At 40.4% G+C, this 26,876-nt stretch overlaps 1 protein-coding gene across 7 annotated transcripts in view; it reads left to right on the top strand.

The window, feature by feature from the left end:
* Nucleotides 1–26,481, top strand: part of LOC111656087 (neural cell adhesion molecule 1-like) — a 241,098-nt gene extending 214,617 nt beyond the window's left edge. For 4 of the 7 annotated variants that reach the window (XM_087174362.1, XM_087174363.1, XM_087174361.1 and 1 more), the window contains 4 exons: nucleotides 14,660–14,867; nucleotides 16,203–16,319; nucleotides 17,190–17,651; nucleotides 21,735–26,481. In XM_087174362.1, the coding sequence (XP_087030488.1) occupies nucleotides 14,660–14,867; nucleotides 16,203–16,319; nucleotides 17,190–17,651; nucleotides 21,735–21,855 (908 nt within the window). In that variant the 3' untranslated portion in view covers nucleotides 21,856–26,481. The remainder of the gene's footprint in view (nucleotides 1–14,659; nucleotides 14,868–16,202; nucleotides 16,320–17,189; nucleotides 17,652–21,734) is intronic. The other 3 variants (XM_087174365.1, XM_087174366.1, XM_023407670.2) reach the window with 1 other exon arrangement.
* The last annotated feature ends 395 nt before the right edge of the window (nucleotides 26,482–26,876 follow it).

Genomic DNA, 26,876 nt, shown 5'->3' with positions numbered 1-26,876 from the left:
ACTGTACTTTTTTTTTTTTTTTGCTCCTCTTCGATTCTCTGCTGCTGCAGATAAAACTCAGCATCATAGTATTCTGCTCTGCCGGGCTCCAGTATCTGCTATAAGGGAGCTGTCGCCGCTCGAGTTCAGTGACCGCTACAGTCGGAGCAGATATCAGTCAGACCCAGAGTGTTTTGTCCAGTTAATACCAAATACTTCTCTACCCAGGTGGTCACGGTCTGCCTTTGCTCTGATGCTGTGCTGTGTGTAAGGTGCACGTTTTAACTCGGGCTGCCTCCCCATCGCAGGATATACCTGAGCTGTGTAACAGGTTAAATTTCTTTCTCCTCCAACTATCTTTTTTTTATTTTCTATTGAAAACAAAAAAAAGAAACTTCTTCATTTTCATCATCTTCGTCTTTCTTCCATCCTCACCCTCAGTTTCAGAGATTTCTGGCCTCCTAGTTTCTGTCTTCACTAAAGAGATCCTCATTACTTCAAACACAACAAGCGAACATCAAGGAACCTAATGAAATGACACAAACATTTCAAGCTTCATTTGATTAGAAAATTAGATTAATTTAAAAAAAATTAGAGAAGAATTCATCATTATTTTTATTAGCATCGGAAAAACATAATGTTCACATTCGCTCATGCCTTAAAAGCCTTAATATATAGTCATTACAACATCCCATAATATTCTGCAACAACTTAAAGACCATGATGGAGCGGTGTTGAAGAGATGCATAAGTTAGAGAAAACACAGATTACATGTCTGCAAGTGGTAGATATAAAGTTTTGTAAATGAAACATTTCAGAATGACTCATTTGTTAAACAAATACATACGTTTCCAGCACATGGGAGTCACTGAGAAGAACAAAAAGAAACTACAATTACAATAACTGAAAAGAAAGACAGAAAATAAATGAACCTGGTAAAATTTACAACACCATAATTATACTCCTAAATCCCAAAACTAATCTGCGGCTGAAAATAATCCACCACAAATGCCTTCTTTACTCCTGTTTGAATAACGTGTGCTACAGCAACTAACTACAGCAACAGCTGTAACAGATGTTTTTGGAGATTATTTGCCCTCTTTTTTGAGAATAAAACTATATATTTGTGAACTGTTACTAAAGATTTACAATTTCAGTACGAACAGATGGCTTTAGGGCTGAAGGCCACAGACAGGGTCGCAAAGTCGGAAAGTAATGATTGGTTGTTTGTTTTTATCGTGGGATTTGTTGACAATGAGAAAAATATAGAATAACATCCGCTCTGACCTTAACACAGCGGCATACTGGAAGCACAGCTCCCACAAGGGGAGGGTCTCAGCAGAGAGAGACACTATAGACAGACAATTAGGACAGGATCCCTCACTGGCTTCCCATTTTTCAACCTAAAAACTTCCTCTATGTGATGTTTCTAAACACAGCAAAGTAGACAACTGAGTTTCACAACAATAAAAGAGGTGATTTCCTCAAATATGTAATAAAAAAAAATGAATAAAAACAAAACACCGTAGTTGGGCCTTTCGTGGCCTTGGGCCTCTGCAGCTGCACAAACTCTTTGTTTATGCCTCGGGCCAACTGTCCATCACTGTGTGGTACAGATATCTTAAAGAAACTATAATGTTTGAAGCAGGAATAAGAACCTGTAACGTTTCATTAAATAATTATCATGTCAGCTTTTCAAGTACAATATGTCACAGTTTGTTTTAAAAAGGAAAAAAAAAAAGAAGATAAATCCTAGCAAATGGACAGATTTAGATTTATAAAGCAGAATTCGTTTTTTATTTTCCTTTTATATTTTATTATCCTGTCCCTGTTTTATTTATTTTGTCTTGATCCATTTTACTTTCTCTGTCTCTTTATTCATATTACATCTGTCTCTAACTCCCTCATCGACTCACTCATGGTTTCTCCACATCGTCTGTTATTTTTATTCTCTCTGTCGGCCTCCGTCTTCCTCTTCCACCTCCGCCCTTCCACAGGTTCAGTGGGTCTCACAGTTCAGGGTCCGTGGCTGACCTGAATATATACAGTGTGCGGCCTAGTTAGGTGGGGAAGCAGCCCTTACAATCTTTGCATGGTGCCACTTCCAACTTGATTAATTTCGTCTGTTCTTTACTGGAGACCCTAAAAAGCAACGGCTGTCGGTGCATGGCACATAAAGAAAGCAGTTATTTTCTTTTTTATGTGCTTGCTGGACAACAGCCATATAGCAGTGGGAGGTTTGGATCACTTATAATACTACCAGAGCAGAAGTTTACATGGGCTTCTTCCAAGTCAGTCCCCCTTTTAATTCCCGTAATTACTTTAATTTAATGTTTTTTTGTGTTGGGATATTTTTTAGTATTTCTTCCAAGTTGCTGTTGTTTTTTCCTCACTTCAAGGCACATGGGAAATTTCTGAGTTTTATTTTTAGCTCCAACATCAGAATTTAATTCCAGAAGGTTTCACAGCTGTTTTCGGTCACATTGGCCTAAAACAGCTGCTCCTCTGTAAATTTACACTGGCTCTATGCGCTAAATTGGCACTGTAACGCAAATTGTGAATGCAACGTGTTGACCCAAGGCTGAGTTTCAACCTGTTTGAATTGTAGTCTTTCTTTTTCTTTGTTTAAATACATGCTCAGAAAGCAGTCACACAAACACACACACACACACACACACACACACACACACACACACACACACACACACACAAAATGCCACAAAAAAACATATTGATTCAAGTGATTTGAAAGCATTTCAGAGTGAAGGATCTCTGAAAACATCTCAGTTATCTCTTCTTTGGGGAAAATGATCCGTTGAATCTGTTGTGTCAAAAACGTTTCTACCATTCGGCTTGTGTAATTCCAGTTCTCCGCAGGTACAGCTGGGCAGCGTTTTGCGTGCCTTGGACTCGCAGAAGGCAAAAATGCTGCCCAGCTGTGGAGAGATAAAACATCATCATAATTCTCAAGCCAAAAGTGTCAGTCAAAATAAACACAGGTTGTGTAAATTTGCTTATATGGACACAAAAGTGGCAGGTGTTGATAAATGATCCATCCAAATCTCCCCGGCTAAGGTTGACATTGGAGTGAAACTACAAAAAGAAAACACCTCTTAACCTTTGCGGTCTTTATAACATGAGATCACTCTGTCATCCATGTCATAGACGTGACCTTCATAACCAGCTTGTGTTTTGGATGTGTGGTTTTTTTGCATGGGCTATTCTCCCTGCCATGACCAGTGGTGTAATGGTTGCTGAAGCACAAAGTTATTGACCACAAAAAAACAGCTGCCGCATTCGCTGAACAAAACTTTCCTTTTGTTAAATTTGTATGTCATTTTTTAAAAAACTCTTTTAGCCACTGACCTGTTTTTTTTTCCAACTTTGTCTCCTAGAAGAGTTGTTTATATCCCGGTGATTCGCAAAACAGCAAATGTGTTTTAGAAGAAACATAATCCCGCCCGGATTCCTCTTTGATAATTAGGAAAAGTTTTTAACCAATGTCTTTGCAAAGCTGCAAAAAGAGAAAACCATACCACCTAATTTATGAACACAGTGCTGCCATTTTGCTATTTGCTGCTAATAAAACTGTCAATTCATCTGAATAAATAGATTTCTTTGTGATCTCGCTGCTTTTGCACATGAAGTCAGTAGCTGATGCTGCAGCGGCAAACCAATCCAGCATCATTACTCTGCAGGCTTAGGAGAGGGAGCTGCTGATTGGAAATTGGTTGTATTTTTTTTGTCAGTCAATATGCCAGCCTTTGTCTCCCGCTTCCAAAAACACACACAACCAAAATCTAAAGTCCCTGCTGTGTCTATCACAGCTCCATTAATGGTCTAATGGATACAGATACTTGCGTTTACCTGACATTACACCACTGGCCATTACGGATGAGAGATAATAGCTCGACTCACGTGGATGTGTTCTGGCATCCAGGTCGTCATCTATCTTATCCTAAACTCTGCCACTGATCTGCGCCATGGCTGATTAAAACCTCCTCTTGTTTCTGTGAAACGTTAGAACAGAGGGAGGCTGCACTGCAGTGTGTTTGAAATGTCTTCCCTCCTGTTGTCATCCCTCATTTCCTTCATTTCTGTGCCCTTCCACCCCATGCCCGCCATGAACCACGTGTCATTTGCCGTGCTACTAACATGCTATGACTTCTTTTTACTTTGATCCTCTAACTTAGACTTCCTTTTTTTATTCCTCGGTTCAGTCTCTAATAACCTTTCAGACTTGTATTTCTGTATTTCTGACCTATTTTTCTATCTCTCTCCCTCTTTTCCCTCTTTCTCTCCTGCTTCCCCTTTTTCTCCGTGTCCTCCTCCTGTCTTCATGTGTGATCTTCTTGGGCACCTATGGACCATGACATTGTCATACACACAAATTTCTTTCTCTGTTTGTGCCTTTATTGTGTTTTTTTGTTGTTGTTTTTGTTTGTTTTTTTTTTTCCTGCCACACCTTATTGCTATGGTTACCACTCTGTATGGATATTGATATATGTACATTGTTGGTGGATAACATCAGCTACCCTCGGTTGCCGATGTGTGACGTACAGTCTGGCAGCTCTCCTGCTGTCCGTGCTGACTGTGCACTGGCTCTCATAAACTGATTTTGTTCAAGGAGAAAGAGGAAAGTCTGAGCCTTTGAAATCTTTGGGCACAGACCCCCTTTGCTTTCTATGCCTTTCGACCCTTGTGCAGCCACACACAAGATAAAAAAAAAAAAAAAAAAAAAAAAAAAGATGAAGAGTCAAGACATTGGTTTCATGACGTTATTACAGGGTGCTCAGTACTTGCATCATTCTCAGATTTTGGGGATTTAGATTCTGTTAATTTTTTTTTTTTTCATCTTTTTTTTTTTTTTTTTTTCATGTTGTAACTGAAAAGATTCAGAAAGGGAAACTTTTAGAGGGTTTTGTCAATGTTAAAGTAGGACACGGGTGCTCTACTGAGATATAATGTAAACAAAGCGTTGCCGCCTTGTTTTAGATACAGTTAGTAACACATTCATAATGCCTTAATGTGATCTTAAGAGGGGTGATAAATAGAAATAATTACCTTACACTGTTTGATTATGTGTCTACAATGTTCTAACCGGAAATGGCAATTGTAAAGAGACTTTTATTTTGGAATTTATTGCCTATTAATCAGACACGTCATTCCACTGTTTATGTCACAAATGACATAAAAGCATGAAAACTGCATGAAAGCTGACACGAGGCATGATCCAGTATTCATGAATGTGCTATGCAGCTGCTTCGAAGCTCCCCAGTCAAGCATTATGAATGTGTTAACACGGTGACGAGTGCAAATGCTGTGCCTGATTTCAGTTTCTTTTTCTGGGATACGAGCTTGGAAGGTCCTTCTGTACAAAAAAATGAGGAAAGATAACATTTGCAGAGACATTTAATATTGATTATGGTCAGAGTATTCGTTTTTTTTTTTGTTTGTTTGTTTGTTTTTCAAGACACTTTATTACTTGTCATCTTTACATATTATGCCTCACGTTCAAATACATTGTTATGTAACCGCCTTGTCAGGAGAGGGCAGAAGGTTGTGCAGAAAAACTAATCATGTTTTGTGACAAGTGTACGTTCTCTTTTCAAACTGATCTTCATGAAATACAAGAAAATCAGCTGTTATTTTGACGGTTCAAGTTCTCTTTTTACCTGAAAGCAGAGAAATGTCTAAAAAACACCTAAATGCAACCGCTGTTAAAACACTAAAAATTTCATTTTCAATAATGTGAAATGATTTTATTCTCGGAGACATTTTTGTAAGTACGTATCAGTGTATTTCCATGTAACCATTGTAGGGTTGAAATAAATTATGTTTCTTTTTCTTTCATGAAAGTAATGGCTTTCTGAAGCTTTAGATATTATACATACTAAGATGTGTGACACAGTGCTGACTTGTACTGACTGTTCATGGCCTGGATTGTGAAGCTGATTTTAGCCAATTTTTTTTTTTTCCCTCTGGAGCTTTAACAAAATGTCTGTATTCTGCATTCAGTGTTGCATTACACCACGCCACACATGACTGTTAAACCCAGATGTTGAAAGAGTAGAAGCCTGGCTATAGCCTAACTGAACAAGACACAATATGCATTTTAAAGAAAAAGGAACAAATGGTAAACAGTGTATATTGTATAGAGGCTTTGCAATTACACATGACTCCTTTTTTGTGAAACTAAAAACTAAATTCTCCAGTTCTAAGCTAGCTCAGCTTCTTTTACTCACCTTTTTTTAATCTTAAATACATCCATAATCTTAATTTAGTATCACGTGTTGGCTGCTACAGTATAAACAAATGTAAGACAATAATCTGTTTGTTAGAAACAAACAACTGTTAGCGACTACAGCTAACATGAAAACTTCATGGAAGCTGTAATTATTCATTATTAGTGAAAAGAACATTTTAATATGCAACTATCTAAACACTAGAACAAATCAGATGTGCATCAGCAAGGTGACAGCGATGGCTTGTTGAGCAAATTTTGGTTATAGCTAGCGAACATGCTAACATGATCTAGCATGAAATCAATCCAGTGTCCAGTCAGAAAAAAACACAGAAATTTGATGACATTGCAACACGTCATCAAAATTAAACAACAAAATATGTCGTTTGTAATATTAGTTTTCTGATCCGACACCGAGATCATGGATTGGATTCAAAAAGAAGAGAAAAAACTTCACTAAGGCTAAAGAACCTTAATTATAATTGTTAGTTCAAGAGAAGGTCACAGTCAAGATCACATGACTTATTGACCCACACATCGACCCTCTTGTCCCCCCTGTGCAGTCTTGTGGCAAATTAATTCGACTTTTGCTCTTGACAGAGACGAGTCATAAGTCACACGACCTCTGAAGGAAATATACATTGTTTTAGGCATCTGATCAATCTTTGTGCAATCAAACAATATCTTATATCAATACTTAACACTGGTAGCCAAGCGCTACAGATACTCAAAGCCCTCTATACAGTTTCCATCTGTGCAAACATTTGTTCCACACTCGGCTCTATGAGGCATTAAAGAGCTGCAGAATCGAGAGAGGTGAGGGAAAAGCGATGCATAAAAAAAGAAGAGGCTCACATCACCTACAGCCATGATACACAACAGTTCATTGTGAGAGAATTAATAAAGCATTGATACATTTTCAGTAATCAGACAGATGTGAATGGTGCTTGTTTTCTCTGTCTTGAACATGAAAACAGCGGAGAGCCGGCGTTCCGGTGACCAGTGATAAATACTGAGACTTTTTCCTTTTAAGGCCATGGACCGAACCTGAGGTGTGTTTCTTTAGCTACTCATCTTTAATTTATTTCAGCTGAGTGTTGCCAAAAATTGTAAGGCAGTCCAAATGATATGGTGCAGATGGATTGATGTTTACTGTGTCCATGAGAAGAGTTATAGATGGAAAAATACCCCCTTGTGGCATTAATGCCCCCTGCTCTTCTCTTGTATTTCAGCCCGGCGTTGAAATGCAGAAAATATGACATCTTCCAAAAAGAGGACGTATATTTGTTGTCAGTTGCTTATCAAAGATGTTCCCGTGGGTTTAAGTGCTTAAACACCAAACATACCATGTACTTGACTTACTATTTGAAAAACAGAAATTCAGAAGGTCTCCTTGAAGCAGTGCTAGTCTTTCGCAAAGAGCACTTCAATTCCAAATAAGCCAATGTCAGAGGTTTTTCGCGTGTATTTGTCACCTTTGAAGGCGGCTTTGGAGGCGACGCCACGGTGAAGTTTGCTCAAGAGGCTCTTCCTGTGACTCGGGATGTAGAAGCACCATAATATCACTAAATATCACTACACCTGAAGGTAGAAATAAGCTTGATGTAGTAAAGCCCTGTTTCCCCAAACAGGAATGAGAAAAATTATACTGGCAAAGATGAAAAAAACAGCTGTAGATTTTCTTTTTTGGAGGGGGGGGGCATCTCTTCATCTCTAAACCTTGGCCTTCTCACCTTCCCTCTTTCCAGTGTTGATATCAGAGATGAGACTCAGTTTATTATCCCTGGCCCTGCTGTTTCATCTCCACTGAGTCCTGTCACTGAGATAATAAGACTTTACGACACCCTTGAGGTGTTCTTTGTCACTTGTTGTTCCCTCCTGTTGTTCATCGGGACCTACTGAGTAATGGAGGTGCTGATCAGTGCTGAGCGATTTCCATTTTTACTAATCAGGACCGTCATGTAAATGTGTGCATCAGACTCACTTGCAGTGCGTGTACACAGATTATTTCACAGATCACCCACTGAACAAGGAAGAGCTGCCGTTACTGTTCAGGAGCTTTCAGATGAACTCTCTTTGCACAGACTAAAACATTTTCCCTGTTTGTCCGCTCGATGTGATTAATGAGATGCATATTGGGATACAAGCAGAGATCAAATCAGCAGAGTTTTACAGGAAATGAAGCGACAAGTTGCTTTTATTCTGTAATTTAGAAATGTTCCTCCATCGTCTCTCCCGTCTTTTATCTTTAATTTGTCTTTTTCCACAATTTAGCTATTTATTACAGAAGACCTCATGTGGTTTTTGTTTTATCATCAGATGAAAATTTCATATTCTCATTCTGACTGAAGAACTTTGTGCGCAGCGAAGGTATAAAACAATCAGAGAACTGACAGCGAACATCTCTATTTAACAACATTATCACTGTACATTAAACTCACTACATTACAGAGTTAAAATTTTAAAGTTCAAGCGCTTCTCCCCTTCATCCTCCACTCCATGAAAATGAGTTAGCAGTTCATATTTGCACATCCAGTGTGCACGTCGGTTTGTGATGCCTGTTGCTTCACTAGCGACTGAAATCTTCATTTAAATGCTTGAAATCCCATCCAGCCACACGCACTTCCTCCTGCATGAAGAATTTCCAAAGATCTTAATCAGTCAGAGAGGGAGCCAGTTGTCAACATCACTCTGCTGAGGCTGTTGTGTGTTTTAACGGTGGTGCAGTGCCACACTGTGGCAGAGCTCTGATGGAGGATACAAACATGAGAATTACTGAAGAAACTTTATTGAGCCAAATGAGGTCAATGCAACGCTTAAAAGAAGAAAGACAGGAGAGAGGGACGCCATAAACCGTTGAGATTTATGTAGAATATGGATTACAAGACACATTATTGACATGTATGGGTTTGTTTACAATTCTTATTACCAATTTGAAGTTATTATATAGTTATTAACCTCTTAAAAACTTCTTTAAGTTTTCCAAATTTAGAAAAACACACTTTATAACATAGAATCTGTATTTGTCTGCACCAATTTATAAACTCTATGAAACCGGCATCTGTAAGTCTGTGTATATTTCACTGCATGAACTCTTCCGACATCATCATATTTTCATATTTTCATATATCAGGTTGAAATGAAACTATTCGCTGAGCTGTGGCACTAATGGAAGATGTTGCTTCAGTGACTGACTCGCGGTGCATCTCTGGAGTTTTTAAACCAAAAAAAAAAAAAAACACCTGTCAGGGTTTTGCTCAAACCTTGAAAGCCACACAAGAGTCCCTGAGAATCCTTCAGGTCACATGACAGTCGTGTGAGAGTCATTAGAGATCGAGGATGTGTCCCAGTTCTGTAACACAAACTTATTCTGAGCAGGTTAAGAGTATGTAATGTCTGACTAACTAGAAAAGTGACTAACTAGAAAATACTTTATTTATGAGTGGGCTGTTGATGTTGACAATTTTTTTTACCGTAATGAAATGCAGCTCGACACGGCTACATAGAATTAAAACCATGAGAGTGATTTTGAAAAACCAATAATGTCTGTCACTTCTGTTAATTAGAAGTATTTTTTGTACACTAGCCTCAAAGACTCATGCAGGACTATTAGTATATATCACGTGATTTGTAGAATTAGTACAGTATGTGGTTCAGGAGGTTGCGAGTGTGATCACCTCTGGATGTGCTGCAGAAACACAGGCAGTGGGTTTACAGCAGTAGTGGGGCGATGTCGCAGTCCCCAGTGAGGCCGGCTGATGTTTGACACGTCTGTCCTCTTTTACACCTCAGTTATAACTGGAATCAAACCATCTGTCCTCTCTGTCTGTCTACTCCTCAGAACTGTCTTTCTCCCCCTGCAGAGGATGAGCACCGTGTTTTGTTCCTCTGAGAAATGTAGTGCCGAACATTTGGGTGTTTTGTTTTTTTTTTTTGCTCTCTGCGACGTAGAGATCTGATTAATCCTCACTGCACTTCAGTGCGTACAGAAGGCTCTTTTGATTTTTCAGTGTGTGGTCCCTCTGGTGAAATAAGTGCCGCCCCACTCTTGAGTGTCAACATGCCTTTAACTCTCCTTCTACAGTATTCTGCAGCTTCATTTACATCTGACCACGTTATGTGTAAGTGTAGATTTGTTGTGTCAGACATTATTTTACTCCCATTTCCCCTCAAATTCAGCCCGACATGACTGGAATCTTTAGAAACCGCTGCATGTTTTGAGAATTAAAATGCATTTCTTCGTGTTTAAACATCCTTTACAACACGGGTTTGTAAAGATAGAGCCACCAATGGGTCGGACAGGGTTTGAGAGGTTAAATATAAAAAGTCGGCATGCATTCTGCTGAAGTTATGCATCCCAGTCAGTAGCCAGTGTTTGAGTGAGTCTTTCAGTGCTATAATGTTATGTAAATTAACTGCCAGTATGAAGGGTTTTCATCCATGTACTGGTACACAAATGTGGCAGATTGCCTGCGCTGGACAGTAACCAGTTATTGATTTCTCGGGAATGTGTGGCTTTCAGTGAAATTGAGGCTTATCACATGCAGCCTGTTATCAGCAGTCTTCTGGGGAACCGGCTCAGTACTGTACCTGACAAGCCTGTAAAGAGAAATGTTGTGTAGTCCTTCCTGACACATAGATTTGTGCTTTCTATCTCGGTGAGCACTCAGCAAGAAACCCCCCCCCCCAGCACTGAATACATGCTACATGATTTATTGTGCCTGTTAAAATGCAAATGAAGGGCTGGGCAGGGGGTAAACAAGTGTTGTCTGCTCAACTTTAGTCACCTATAAGTACTCGGAGCTGGCACACTCCTGCTACTTTGACAGAACAAACCAAGGAAATTAAGGTTTGCACACAACAGTGCAACCAAGAAAGAGGAAGATGGTAATTTAAATTGAATGTCTCGATTGACCACGGGCTCTGCTCTCCCTTGGAAATGTATCTGTCAAACAAGTGCGGCAAGCACAAACATAACCTGTTTGAGGGCCGTAGATAGGAATTTAAAAAGCATCATTATCAGTCAACAGAAAGCTTGTGCCCACAGCGGCTGTCTGCAGGGTTTTTAAGGTTTTTAACGTGTGCAGGATGGAAACGTCGAATGTTTACAGGATTCACTTCAGAGGCCAAGAGAATCGTGGCCATAATTTGCCCTAATTTGTGTCAGTCAGGTGTTAAATGGTGCGTTCAGGCAGGGCTTGTCGACTCGTAAAGTCTGGACGTTTTACATGTCAATGGTAAATATGTCACATAAACTGGACCAATGAAAAGGAAAGAGCAGGATGTAAATAACAGAAGCCAGGGGTTAAACCTATCAACAGCGTTAAACCAGAGACATTTGAGAAAGGAGAAGGCGCACTTACAATCATTCCCTCTTTAGGAGACCAGCGGCAGGTCTGAGTCTCTTCGATTCTTTCTCCCCATAGTCACCTAAATGAATACTGGATCGATTTTTCACAAGCCACAGATCTTCCAAACATTCTGACATTAAAATGACATTTTTCAGACAGACGGATCAGGAGAAAAACTATTTTATTCGAGACCCGTTTCTGTCTCCGCAACAAACTCTCGCGAGATCTCACGACACAGATCTCTCACTCGCCGACTTAGGAGACAGGAAGTGTATCCCATTTCTTACCACTGGTGCTGCCTGTAACGCGCCGTCTTTTGTTGTATAGTATCTTTGATACATCCCTTACAGCTGCTCCTGAACATGCTCATGTTTGTTTAGTTTTTTTATTCATTCTGTGTTTAAGCGTTTAACACACATGGGCTCGTACTGTAGAAACGTGTTTGTCAGGAGCTGTTCCCTGGGTTATAATCAGTTTACATTAAGATGGTCCTCATGCTCACGCTCTCCTCAGACAGTCTGAGGAGCCCTTGATCCTTCTCAGACACGGGGAAGTGATAGCCACCATCTCTACCGCCTCTCTGACCTGACTTCCTGGTGTTGCAGGGCTCTCTTATGTAACACAGTATGAGGAAGAAAAAAAAAAAAGATGTGATTAATACAAACAGGCAATGGCTCGTGGTGATTTGACACGGGTAATTAATTCTGTCGGCAGTGATTGTATTAATAATTTAGGGACATGTGGCGATATTAGACTGTGCGTGAAGACATTTGTAACACTACATTTTTAAAGCCGAGCCTCCATCTGGTTCTGTCTTGATGTCGTCCCCTCGTGTCCTCTCATGGGTCAACATCAAGGTTGCCGTTTGATACAGGTGCTGCATTCCACTTCTCAAAGACTCAAAAGGCACCCAGCTGTACAACTTGGGTAAGTTGAGAAAAGTTTAGCCTCACGCAGACGTCCTCTGACACGTGGGAGCGACAGTCGGATTCCCGCGTGAAAAAGAAGCAACAGTTGTTTCCTGCTCCACGTAAATTTAAATGTGCTTCAAACTAAATTATTGACACCATCGGCACCTTCCCACTTCTCTGTGATATAACATAAAATGGGAACCTGCTTGTATAGCGGCTATGACAAAAAAAAAACTTTACCCAATCAGAGCTGAGTATGTAAATGACATGCTCCGTGCAAACAAGCCCGCAAGCTGACACAATTGTATATAACCAAACCGTATTTGTCAGGGTCACGGATCCATGCACACCCATTGAGCACTGTGAGTCTGTAAGTAAGCATTGCAATACAAATGTTTTCCCTGTTTGACAAGTTGTGGTAAGTAGCTTGTGTTTTGTCCCCCATGAAATGAGAATTTGGCCCAATGTTGAAACATTTTCAGGCAGTTCAGTCACTTCTCAACCATTTATAAAAGTCGTGATGACCTGACATTTCATGGATTCAGTTTTTTGTTTTTGTTTTTGTTTTCTGCTAAAATGCAGGATGGAAATTTGGCTTCCATTTATTAGCTTGGGTTTATTAAAAAAAAAAAAAAAAAACACCTCATCAAATGCCAGAACGAATGACGAGAGCTGAGAAAGCCGTTCTTGAAATGCAAAGCCGCAAAGCCTGAACTGCCTTGGACCTCCAAATCCTGTTTATTCCCTCCTGTCTATACACTGCATTTGCATTTGTTTATGTAGAGTAATCTCAGTGAGAAAAAAAGAACCTGCATTTGCACTTTGACCTCAAAGTGGAATTATAAACATGATGATAAACAGCTGCTTGGATAACCCTGTTTGACCTCAAGCCTCGTGGCTTATGAACCACATAACCAATATTAGCTTCTTTTTTTCAAAGAAGAAAAGCTCCTAATAAAGGTTATGTGGTTATTTGACTATTGTTTTCCTGGTAGGTTTTTATCACAGTCCATGTTTACTCCAGTGATCTGCCTCACTGTCTTCTTGGGTAAGAACATGGATTTTTTGCAAAACTTTCTATCTTAATGTAAAACAATCCCTCCCAATAAGTAAGTTAAAACTGATGGTGTCACTTAATCTTTTTTTTTAATTAATCATATATGGATTATATTATGTAGTTTCTGTTTTACATAAAAGTCCTTCAGTGCTTTTTTTTTTAGCAGCAGTAAGTCAAGAGTTTCCAACCTTTTTTTTATCATCATTATAATTCCACGGGGATTTAATCATTTTTCATTTCCCTTAATTAATAACCAAACCATGTGAGTCATCTTAACAGCACCAGCATATCAATATGGTTTAGCATAAAATTTGCAGACCATGTATCCTAACCCCTGTTGCCCAGAAATTACTTTTATACACTACTAATTTACAGCAAACCACAAATGCCATTGGAGTACAATAATTCAGCACTTTGTTTCCACTGAACACAAACCTGGCAGCAATTATGTTTCCCTCCAAACATAACGGCTTTATAAGTGTAATTTCTAGGCGACAGTGACTTTGACTAATGACTTTGGTGATCCCCCTGGTTTTTCCTCTCGTGCAAATTGTCCCAACAACTGCAGGATGGATAATTTAGTACAGACAGACGTAGCTGTAGTTTTCATGTCAGAAATGTTAGTAATCAAGTCATGAACCTCTTAGATAGAACATGGATGTTTTAGGTCCACTTTGTCTTCACATACTGATTCAGATGAGTGTCTTTTTTTTTTTTCGTTGGAAATCCTGTGACTGTGTGTGAAATTGAACAGTTCAAGTGTGTCGGCCATGATGACTTTCAAGAGTAAATATCAAGTTGCTATAATGAAAGTGGAGATGAGGGTTTTATTGTGTTTCAGCATATTAGTTCCCTTGTGGCTCTGACATGCTTTACCTCCACATTCCCTGGGAAAAGATACGACACACTCGAGGTCTTGACAACTGAAACCTGAAGCAGTTTATTTAAAGCTTGACTGCATTCCTCATCATCTCTTTCCCCCCTCTCTCTTTCTAACTTTCTTTCTATCCCCTTTCCTCCATGTTAAACCCTTTTCTCTCTCCTAACTCCTCTTCTCCCCCCTCTCTTTCCTGCCTGTTTTGCTTGTGTATCCCCTCTCCCTGTCCTTGTCCCCCAGACACCATGGGCCGTGTCTCAGGCCTCGGCACCGGAGCCATCGTAGGCATCCTCATTGTTGTCTTCTTCCTGCTGCTGGTGGGCGTGGACGTCACCTGCTACTTCCTCAACAAGTGTGGACTCCTCATGTGCATTGCTGTTAACTTCTGTGGGAAGGCCGGCCCCGGTGCCAAGAGCAAGGACATTGAAGAGGGCAAGGCGGCATTCACGTAAGTTAACATCGTCACACATACATTTATGATATATTTAAACATGCACTAATCAATGTTTGTATATTATCAATGGACCAAATTTCTATGCGTAATATGAAAACTATTTGTTAATAGTGACGAACCAATAGAGAATGATCACCAACTCTCTCTCTCAATTCCAAATGCTGCTGAACATGTAAACAGATAATAAGAATATAAATATTTACAATAAAAAAATGTAAGATTAAATGTGGCTTTCCTTCACAACTTCCTGTGTAAACACACCTGTCACCTGTCCATCACATTGCTGTTACACCCGAAACACAGTGGCTACACTGCTCTGGGAAGAAAGAGTGAGCTGCAGCTCTGAAATAAGTTTTAAAAACGCACAATCACCGATCAAAGCGTCTCACACGGAGGCTCCGACACATTTACAGAAGGACCAACCCGGGGATGAGACACCACAGATCTGTTTTAGCAGTTAGCACGGCGGCTAGCAGCGAAAGGTGAAAGGCAAACTCGACCAGCGGTGGATCGGCTTTTATTTACCCACGTTTAAAAAAACGGCTTATAGCTGCTACTTTGGTGAAAAAAGGGGAATTAGACTTCCTGCCTTTTCCACATGATACTGATTATTTCAGAGCAGCTCTACAGTGTACAGGGAGGCTTAGACCAGGTTTTGGGGACTAAATTCAACTTCTGAATTTGTGTTACTTTTACTTTTAATTGGCAATAGCACATTACATTTAAAGACAAATAGAAAGTATTAACAGTAATCTATATAGTAATTTATTTAACAGATCAGTAAATATGTAATCATGTTGAAATTATGCTAGCCTTTATTTGATCAAAAGTTCAGTTCAATATATCGAACTGTCTGTCATCACACCAGCTGTGAACTTCAGAGCACAGCATAACAAATAAATATTTAAACAGCTCTCTGAACCAGATTTATTGAGAGCGAATCATGATATGTACACAGCTGATGTCTTACCTTAGATCTAAACATGTCACCCCCAGCAAGCGAACACTTTAAAGCCTAGCTCAATCAGAGAGCAGCGTGATGATAACAGAAAAGCCCCCGGGGGAAACCCACAGTCAGAGCCCGCAGGTGCATGCAAGCTGGAGGATGTTCAGATGTTGGAATGAGAGAATGAGAGTGTGTGTGTTTGACAGCTTAAAGGAGTACGCCGGTGTGTTTACATGTTTCAGCACATTAACCACAAATCATATTTGTTTTTACGTTGCTGCTGATCACCAGGATGTTTCTGTAAATAGATTTTTGGTACGGAGGTGTGATCTGTCACCGTTAGCGCCTTAGCTCGCTAACTGTCTGTTGCCGTCTCACAACAGGAAAGATGAGTCTAAGGAGCCCATTGTTGAGGTGAGAGCAGAGGAAGAACACACCCCAAACCAGGAAGGAGGGGGTCCCACTGAGCCCAATGAGACCACGCCTTTGACAGAACCTGAGTGAGTAGGCTGAAGAACAGCACCACCTCCCCAGTCTATACGGGGGGGGGGTCCAAGACTTACAGTATCTGAGTAGAGAAATGAGTGACGAATCTTTTTATAAAGTGCATAATTTCTCTCAAGCCAAAAAATCAACATTCAATAAGCCCCAGGTCTGTAGGCATGAACACTAAACCATAACAGTGACGTGCATGAGCTAGGGAGCCACATTTTGGGAAAAGGTTCAAGTGGCTCAGCACCTCCAGCAGAACAGACCATTAAAGGTTAATGATGTTGTTTTTACACAGGTGTGTGTGTGTGTCACACTTTACATTAATTTTAAATCATTTTAATTAAAGCTGAGAGGCCGAAAAAAGTAACAGCTCTTATAATTTGCGATAAAATAACAACTATAGATTGTTACGGTTTAACTGTCACAGAACCGTACAGTAACCCTGTAGTTTCATCTCACTAAAGCCGAACAGTCAAATCCGCTTTTGTCCTAATTGAGTTTGTCCAGCTTTTTTATTTCTGACCAACAAACACTGGCTTTGCTTTATTGTGAAAAGCATATGAGCATCCTAATCCTGAAACTCCCACACACTTTCTGTACTTTATTGTTCTGTTGTTTTTCGTTTTACCCTTCCACAGATATTTTGTTGCTAACGTTTTGATTGTTTAGATTTTACTTTGTCACTGCAGCACAGTAGCACTCACTCTGCCTTGTTTATGCCCTGACCTGCGCTCTCCCTCTACCCCCCTTTATTTCTCTTGTTGTCCTTTTTCTTTCTTTCCCTCACTTTTCTGGTGGCTTCTACGCTGTGTCCACTCCCCACCCCCCTCCTCCTCCTCCTCCCCCCCTTGTTTGTCCTGCTCCTCCCCACCAAACAGGCCTGCTGCTGCAGACACCACCTCCACTGTGGTAAACTTGCTCCCCTCCACTGCCACTAACTCAGTTACTGAGAGCTTTAGCACGGCGCACAGCAGTCCTGCTAGCGAGAGCACCACGCTTACCACCAGCGCCTCCAGCCCAACCAAAGTGGCCCCTCCCAAGTCCTCCCCCCAAAACAGCCCTGTTGCCCAATCCAGTTCGCTTAAAGCTAACCCCCAACCTGATGTCGGGCCCCTGGTCGACCTGAGCGACACACCTAAAGCTCCCCCCTCGTCCAACCCAATACCCCCTGTCTCAGAGCCAGTCAGCCCGCCCTCTGCTAATGCCGATGGGCCACAGAGCCAGAGTGAACCAGTCAAAGCCCCCGACAGCACCCAGAGTAAGGACTTACAAGTAGACGGCCCGGCCGAGGATGCCCCCAATGCCCCGTGCGCAGACTCGACCACGCCAGCTCAAAATGAGTATGAAATATTTCCATTTCCACATTCCTCAACTTGTCACCTCTTTTCTAGACGCTTCCCCATAACCCATGAGTCCGCCATTAGTCAGGAGAAAAAATCACCCTTAAATGTAAATGCAGTGGTTTAGGTGTCAGACCCACACACACCAGTCAGGAACCAGTCAGTATATTCTCTGAAAATGCATTTTGGGACTTTAATAGCTGTGAAAAATAAATTGGGATATAAAGTAATATGTTTATTTAATTTGGAAATGGTTAAGGAGAAAATGAGCCTCGCATTAATTTCATACAAGAACTGAAAAACAAAAAAACAGGAGCTGAAAAGATCAAAACATTTTCATCTTCATTACAGCGTGAAGGAAAAGTGAAGCCGAAAATGACGGGAAAATGTGTCAGTCCCTTCGACTTTCATCAGTGCTTGTGAGCTTCGCTGCCTTTCAGTCGATGTTGACAATGTTGCCTGATCACCCACTGAAAGTATGTTTGGCTGTGGGCTTGGCTGCACTGTAGTAATACTGCAGGAAGAGATCCAGAGGCAGAGATACCGGTGTCTCTGCCAACAACAGCCTCATTATACCTGAATAAATGCAGCCAGAAATCTAATTGCAGTTTGAAAGGGGAGCACAGCTGTGATTGTAGACATGCCCCGCTTTTCAAAAGCTGGGAGTCCGTCCACTGATATGGTATTTTTACAAATACCCACCTTTTATTTTGGGGGGGTAAAATGGCATCCTGGAAAAAATCTGAAAATATAAACTTATTAGAAACAAATACGGCTGGTTGAGTGAAAGTGGGCACACAAAACAAAAGATATGCAACATTTGATATAATATATATAATAAACACTGTAATACACTGAACTCTGATCACTGTAGGAACATTTAAGGGTGAAATTTTCCATGCAGGTAAATGGCACAGAAAAATAAAGGATGTAGCAGTGCATGTCTGTCTTCATTCAACCACCACCTCCACCCTCTGCTTGTTCGTTTGCTACCGTGCAGTTTCTTCATATTTCACCCAAGTTTCATCTCTGTGATAAACCAGTTCACCGCATCATCATGGGAAACACGCAGCTGAATGATGTAACGCACCTTCTTCACATTCCAGGTCATCCGGCAATACTTGCATGAGTGTGAGCAGAGCCTCCAGTATTATAAAGGATGAATCCAGTTAACTTAATCAGTCAGATGAGCAGACAGTTTTGCAAACCTACAAGTAAACAAACCTTTAGTTTGGAAAAAGAAATGAGCTTGTTTCTGTGAAAGAGTACAGAGATGACTGTATCTGTGTTGTGCAGAACCCTGAAGAATACAGTACATCTCTGTTACGCAGGGGTGAATGAACTTGTTGGAGTAAATTAAATACTTGTGACAAAGTGACCTCCAGCAGCACCATGTTGTTGTTCGTTGTGTCCTTTTCAATTTGATAAAGGATAATAGATGTTGAAGGCAAAAAAAGAAAAGGCAAATCTCCGAAGCTCCCAGAGACAACTCTGTTTTCTATTTTAATTCTTGTCTTATTTCAGTGGCACTGTAATGGGTTATCATTTGGAGGTTTTCCTCCTAAGAGCTTGCAGATGTTCCTGATTCCTGACAGCCTGTGAGGATAATGAGAGAGCTGTGGCAGAAGATGAATTACGGAGGCTTACTGACAATCACTCCTCACACTTTCTCTCCTTCATCTCACACTTTGCTCACTCGGATGGCCAGAAGAAGATGTCAGTGATGGAGTGCGGGGAGTTGAGAGCTAGTTAGAAGCAGGGCTCTTGTCAGCTCAACATCACCTTGATATAACCAAACTTGTCATAGGAGGGATTTTTCTTCATGACTCTTTGACAGCACTGAAACGCAGCTCTCCCACTGATCTATGTGGTGATCCTTCTTCAGCATCCCAACACTGAAATGTCTTGTCATGCCTCTTGTGGATTTATTGGATTTCTGAGTGGTGCACTCCTCCTTAGGAGCCATTTTTCCTCTCTTGAATAGAAAAGTATCTTCACAGACTATTTCCATAGACTACAGACCCCAACATATATCGTACAGATAAAAGGGATTTCATGGCGCCGTTGTACATTTCATTTAAAACAATGTTTCATAAGCAAAGTTTCAATCAGTCGAATTCAATTAGTGCAACTTTGAATTGCTGTAAACGTTGGACCAGTGAAGTGGATCGTTCCATAAAAAGGTGCGAATTAAAGGACTCTGGTTAGAGGAGTAATGAAAGTGATGGAGTGCTCATTGAGTTGAGAGTGACGTAGTTATAGACACTGCAGCATTTAAGAGTTTGACCATTTAAAGGTCACACGCTTCAGCAAGTCTGTTATAGAGGAGGGTGTTGAATACGGATGCTCTCACACTCTTGTGTAAATGTGGGGTTTCATCACTTGTTGACTAAATGAATCCATTAGGCTGCGATGTTGTCTTTTGTGAAAAAAACTAATTTCGTAGATTCAGGCTGAATTCAGAAGAAGAACATTTAAAAAGCGACGTCTGCGAAGCTCGAGACGGATCACAGTGACGTCAGCTCGCAGTGACAGATGAGACGCTGCAGAAAGCAACATCCAGTCTGTAGAACGGTTTTAACTTTGTCAAGGTGTCTGAACGCTTCAGACTGTGCAGCCGTGTGCCGTCAGGATTATTGCACTACTTTCTAAATGGTCAAGGTGAACACGGATGAGTTTGGCATTTACTGGGGAAATTGCTTTTATATAATAAATGAGAACTATTTGGGATTTTGGTCAGTTAACAACAGAATAAATCTGAAATCACAGTCAGTTGTATTTATTTGAGGAATAAAGGCATTTGACTGTTGATACGATAATAAAAATACTTTGTACAAGTAGATTATTGTGGGTTTGGCCGTGACTCTGTGTATGACACTGGCCTGGTTGAGTCCACATGGTCCAGCATTTTTCACAGTTGCCTGATCAAACCTGCCAAATATTTCTCAAGATGAGGCTTAAACTAACAGAGGACTGAAATATGCAGCAGAATGAAACAGTCAATCGGGACTAAACTGAGGATAATGATCATTTTCGGAGCAAAATTTCCACCATTAGATTAAAAAAAGAAATCTAAAATTGCAACATGTGACATGAAATTTGCCGACAACTCTCACGCTCCCGAGGGAATGAACCTATTTGTTCATGGCCGTACTTTCTGACGCCACCTTCAGGGCACATGTCACACTGTCAGCCCGACTACGGCTCCTTCGTTCTTTCTTTGAATGGACATGAGAAATTATTGAAACCAACATTAGAGATCAAAGTTTCCAGAGATCTAGTCTGAAGGTATTAATAGTCAGTCTGTGTCAGTTTAAAGACTGTCGGGGTCGTATGTATTTATGGATCCTGTATATAGGACACCTAACTTTATTAAGCCCACAGAGAGCATGTATATGTGTCAGCAGGATAGAGAAATGTATTGACCAAAAAACTGCTATTTGAGAGTTAACAGAGGAAAGAAGAAGAGACGAATGCATGTGACACAACAGTTTTGCGCCACATTTTCAAAATGGAGGGAGCAGCAGCAGCAGCATGTTACTACAAATGTTTCCAACAGCGTTACATATGCTAAGAGCAGAAAATGTTAGACTTAAGTGAAGTATGGCTTTAAAGTCTCTTCCCATTGTGTCCCGGCTCAGTCCAGACGGCGTGTAATCCCCTTGTGTATTGTAGTTTGTGTTGTAGGTTATGCCTCAGTCTTTCATTCCTTCATGCATTGTGCCTACTGTACCGGCCCTGTCTCATTCCACATCGGCATTCATTGTTCCTTGAAAATAGCTGTGACATCCATGTACTCTTATTTGATGTCTGGCTAGGATAGTGAGCTTGATCCCATTATGTGTGAAATGCATTCAGTTCCAGGAGGGAAAACAAATTCCCTCAAAGCATCTTGCATGTTTTTCCCCCCAGATTTTTTTTTTATTCTCGTCTTTCTTTGAAAAATGACACAAAAGGCAGCTCAGAGACAGTTTAGCTGTGAGACAGAGACATAGTGAATTGCCGTTAACAGAATCTCCTCTCTCTTTTTTTTTTTTTTTTTTTTTTTTTGTCTCCTTCCCGCTTCTGTGTTTGTCCCCACAGCGGTAAGACTGTGAAGGACGATAACACTAAAGGCGAGACAGAGGTGAAGAACGCCACGGGCGAGGTGAAGACAGTTCCCAACGAGGCTCCCCAGATGAACGGCAACGAGAGTAAAGCGTAATCTCCCGGCCCGAGAGCATCAGGAGGAGAAGGGTGGTTGGGGTTGGAAAGGGTGGAAGGGTGTGGGGTTTTTAAGGTTAATCGAGGGGGGGTCACAGTCACTGAAACCTCAAAGCAATGTCACACACCACCCCGTCGCATCAGAAAAAAAAAAACAACAAAAAAGCAACAGAAAAGGTTTAAAAAAATAAATAAAATTAAAAAAAAATAAAAAATAAATCATGGGTCTCTTTCTACAGGAAAATGTAAAGACCTCATGCACATGCCTTAGTTCCTTTTATGTCGATTTCTATTTGTTTAATTCTCACAGAAAAGAAAAAGAAGCAAAATTCATGCTTGTAGCTCACCCTCTTTCTTGTATGTAATATTACATTGATAAACTGTTAAATACAGAAGCTGAAAAACTATTTTCCTCTAGATAACCATGGTTGGACTGTAGCTTTACTTCACAGATTACTGCCTTCATCATGTACACACATGTAAGACTGGTGCATTACCAATAATACTATTCTTTATGCAGTATGGTCATCATCGTGGTAATGGATTATGGGTCTTTTTTCCTTTGTGGATATTTTGTTGTGTTTAAATAATGTGCAGATGTTCCTGCCTATTTAGCTTCTTTTTGTTTTTGTTTTTCCATGTGTTATTTCCAGGGCTAGAGATTAGAACATTAGCATGCCTGTTTTTGCAAAGTTACTGTATTTCTGTACACGTTGCTGTCATTTGGTTCCTCTTCAGATGATTTTTTTGTTTTGTTTTGTTTTATTTTAATTTTTTTTGTTGTTGTTGTTTTTTTTCTGGTCCAGAAATCATGTAGCCTAAGCTCTGAGAAAGATTTACCATGCTGGCTAGGTTCATGGGTTTCAAACCCTGTCTCCACAAGAACCATGTTTATATACTTTTGCCTAATATATTTTGAAAGACATGTTACTTAATCCGGACGACATTAGGTTTCTTTCCAAAGGTCTTTGCTGTTGTAAATGAGCTGTACACGGACGTGAGGTTTTTTTTTTTTTTTAGGAGACAGGGTTGGGTTTAGGATAAGGAAATAGCCACGTTTAGGATTATAGCTGTGTTCCTTCTCGGGAGCCACATCCCTCAAAGTCCAACTGTGTTACATTCCGACAGAGAAACACGGCCTCACTTCGACTAAATTTGAAACTGCTGGTGTCTGAAATCCACCGGTCGATTTACTCGTTAAGTCAGATTTAAGTCCATTTTTATGTGACCAAATATACCAGGTGTATTCACGTGGTCACTGGTAAATGTATTATATGAACTGGACCAATGAAAAAAAAGGATACTACAGGATGTAAATAATAGAAGCCAGGCATAAAGTTCACTGCTTCTTCTTGTTGGTAGCTATGTAGTTAAAGTTAATTAAATTATAAATGGATAGTAACCAGTAACATCGTACACTGAAATGTCAGAACTGTGCCTGAACTATAAACTATCCTGGGCCGTTCGAGGGCAACTTCCTGCTTGTAATTTTTGACCTTAGGTGTTGACGAGGACCACCAATTAGTTTAGTAGCGTGTGGTTGGAATTAGCGATGATGCTAAGGTGAGTCCTCTGTAGACTGTCTCGTCTCAGCCCACTAACCTTCAGTGCCATCCTTTGTACGCCACACACTTTGAAGGAGGTGGCGCCTGTAGTGGGACACAGCTTATGTGTGTGTTGTTTATATTGTAATTTGGTTTTTTCTATAGGTTCATGTGAGAACACTCTCTCTCTCTCTCTCTCTCTCTCTCTCTCTCTCTCTCTCTCTCTCTCTCTCTCTCTCTCTCTCTATCACGCACATACTCCTTGGCCTTTTCCAGAAGGTTTCCTTTTAAGCGTTTTGGAACCAGTTCTTTACCTGGCAGGTTTGGGCTCAACAGTGACTCACAAAAGAAGGTCACATGTGTTCTGTCAAAGCAGTTTCAATCAACAGGTTTGGACTGAGAAGTAGAAGACATGTTTGTTGGAGGAAGAAAAAAACAAAAACATAGCCTTGCCTTTAGCCTTTGCAGGTTTCTTTCTCCAAACTAGTTGAATTCTTCACACACACACACACATTTCCACTGGCTGCAGATGGTCTTGAATATCACATTCAGTTTGTTGCCATAGAGTTAACCATCTCTACTCGATCGTGTGATCCGTAATCTTTGTTTCCCCTCTTTGTGCTAACCTCTAATATTCACTGTTTTTTAAATGAAATGGTGTGAGGGCTCAGCTTTCTGAGATTTGCATACCTCCGAGTGACCAAACATCTGATCCCCTCAGCCATTGTTTTCTCACCTTCACCACAGCTGTTGTCAGTGTGAGTCTGCGTCACCGCTGCTCCCACCACCTCGCAGTGAAGTCTTTAATTAGTTTGTGCCTGCAGTGATGTGACATGTAGTGTAGGTTATAGTACGGTCTATCACGTTGTTTTAAACTCACTTCATCACTAAAGTCTCAGCACAACGTCCGCTTACTCTTGGACTTGAGGTCAAGTCTTTACCTGATATAACTGGTCAGATGTTAGTGACACTAAAAACAGGAAGTTCAGGTTCCGTAACGTTAAAGAAAAAACGCAAAGAGAATACACAGGCAGTTTGGATTGGATTGGAGTTTGATTTCACTAGTACTGATTTATTTGGGCCAGTATCTGAGAGAACTGATGTAATGATCAGTATCTATATCTCCAATATAGATCTGTGCTCCCTGTGTATGTTAAATACCCACCGACAGCTGGCATTATACCAACCCTGAGTGCTAGTTTTTTAACTGAAGTAAAAAGCCAAACCACCATTAACCCGCTGCAGGCTTTGTAAGGGAATTGTTAGAAACACAATGATTCAAAAGATTGAACATTTAGTGATTTAGTTATTTCCCTCTGTGGTTGACATCCCGTCATCTCCAGCCTGTGGGAGTTGAACTGTTTTGTTTTAGTGGAGCTACAGTATCTGATGCTGGCCTTGATCCGGTCTCTGTAGCACGTGGATCTCGTCTACCAGCATCCGTCATCTCATTCATCACCTTCATGTTTTTGTACTTTTGGTTTATAATGGACGTTATTAACGATGAAGATTGAGATTTGTATAATGCCAACTGGCTGTGGTTATTTAACGTACTACATGCCGATATTTTTTCATGCATGCTGGATGAAAACGTTTAGACAGAGGTGACTTTTTGTGTAGTAACCATTTTAAAATACTAAAAATAAAACAGCTGTGTCCTTGAAAATGAAGCCCAACAAACGTCACCAGGAGTCCTGTGGAAATTTGTGCTCGGTAGCAAAATTCAACTGAAGTTTGGCTTAAATGAAAAGTCTGAGTCTGAAAGTGAATGTACGCACTCAAGCCATTAAGCATTGCCTTTCAGTGGTACACAACAAAACTGAATGAAGATTAAATTTGGACTCCTTTAACTAACCAGGACAGAAAATGAGTCTGCGGTGTTAAAAGGTCTCTTTATGCATAGAAAGTCTTTGACAGGAATGTTTTTTCTCAAGCCATAGTGCCCTGCTGTGGAATTGGAAGGTTAAAAATAATGAATAAATAAATGACCGTTTTTGTTTTGGGTTTTTTTGTTTGTTTTTTTGCTTTTTCTTTTTTGTGCAGTGTTCCTCCTACTTTAGACTGCAAGCTAGTACACTGTGAATGTGTGAATCCGTTGTGTCCTTTGTCATAGAGTTGAGCAAATAGTTTGGTTGTGAAAAGATGTAGCTGATAGTGTGTGCGACAGAGTTCCCGACACCGACGTACAGAAGTCCGACAGCAGCAAACCGGAAAGACACAGTGCCTTTGAATGAGAAATGGTGGCATGCGTTCCCCTCAGTGTCTGCACATTCAAACTTTCACATCTCCATCTTTTATGCCCATGAGCTTTTTTCATTTACTGCATTTCACATTTGTAAATTAAGCAACACTTTGTTTAAATTGTCTCGTAATATTTTGAACGGCTGCATTCGTGTGTTTTGGTGTATCTGATGCTTTCTCCACACTACACTTTTACACACAGGTTTAAAACCATTATTACTGTCTTTATGATGAACACGGTACTCACCACGTTACTTAATGAAATCTACGAACGCATCAATACGTTTTTCAGACTCGGTGTGAAAGGGATCCGATCAGACTTAGCTGTAGCCAGCTGACCCGCTGAGTGCGACGCCCTTCGTCTCTCACAGAAGTGACCGCCTGAAAGACACGAGTGAGTCCCAAGTTGTAACAAACTGGACTCAAGAGAAAATATACTGACTCGCCATCTTAGAAAACTAGCATCACATGGCAAACCAATCACGTCGGAGTACAAGACACAGCGACACTCTGCTCAGGTCCCATCTTCTCTACGACATCTGAGATTGTTGGATTTGTCAGATGCAAGCATGCAAAATATATTAGAGCTGGATATTATTATCATCACCGTTTTTGACATGGAGAAAAAAAAATAACAACTTCATGTATTGTATTGATCTTTTTCTTTTTTTTTTTTTCCAAATGTTGTGAATCTTGTTCTGTTTCCAAAACCTTTTTTGTGTTTGCTTCAAAAGAAAACTGGTTTTGCTTCACAAAGCTCTGAAATGTAATAAAACAATGAGGAGTTTCAAAACAACATGTACTGTTTCTGCTGAAATATAGTGTGAAGATGCACAAAAAGACCCATGTCTGTTTTTTTGTTTTGTTTTTGTCCAAATTGAGGCTGGAGCTGCTCTGGATTTGCAAATGTGCAGCCACCTTTTTGTGCAAGTTCACCTGAAACCTTTTTCTAGTCTGTCACAGCTCCTGAAATATATGTGTGGAGGACACTGGCTGAATCAGGCGTCTTGTTCAGATACCTCACAAATGCAAGAATGACATAGAGGCAAGCCTTGCATTTTTCTGTTTGAGGCCACCGCTTGATTCAGTCAGAATAAAGACATCTAGCAGGTTTTGTCATCTTGCTCCGTTTGTGAGGAGGAGACAAAGCAACATGAATTTTTCAGGGTTTTGAAAAAGAGAAAAGAAAACAAACAGCTGAGCTAAGGTGCTCTCTCTCTCTCAGTGTGAACCACCA

Source organism: Seriola lalandi, unplaced genomic scaffold (assembly GCF_002814215.2).
Source record: "Seriola lalandi dorsalis isolate HSWRI2012SDOR001 ecotype SW California unplaced genomic scaffold, Sedor1 jcf7180002054343, whole genome shotgun sequence".
In the NCBI taxonomy this organism is placed as follows: domain Eukaryota; kingdom Metazoa; phylum Chordata; class Actinopteri; order Carangiformes; family Carangidae; genus Seriola; species Seriola lalandi.
Note: the sequence above shows the minus strand (reverse complement) of the source record. Positions and strands in the feature narration are given on the sequence as shown.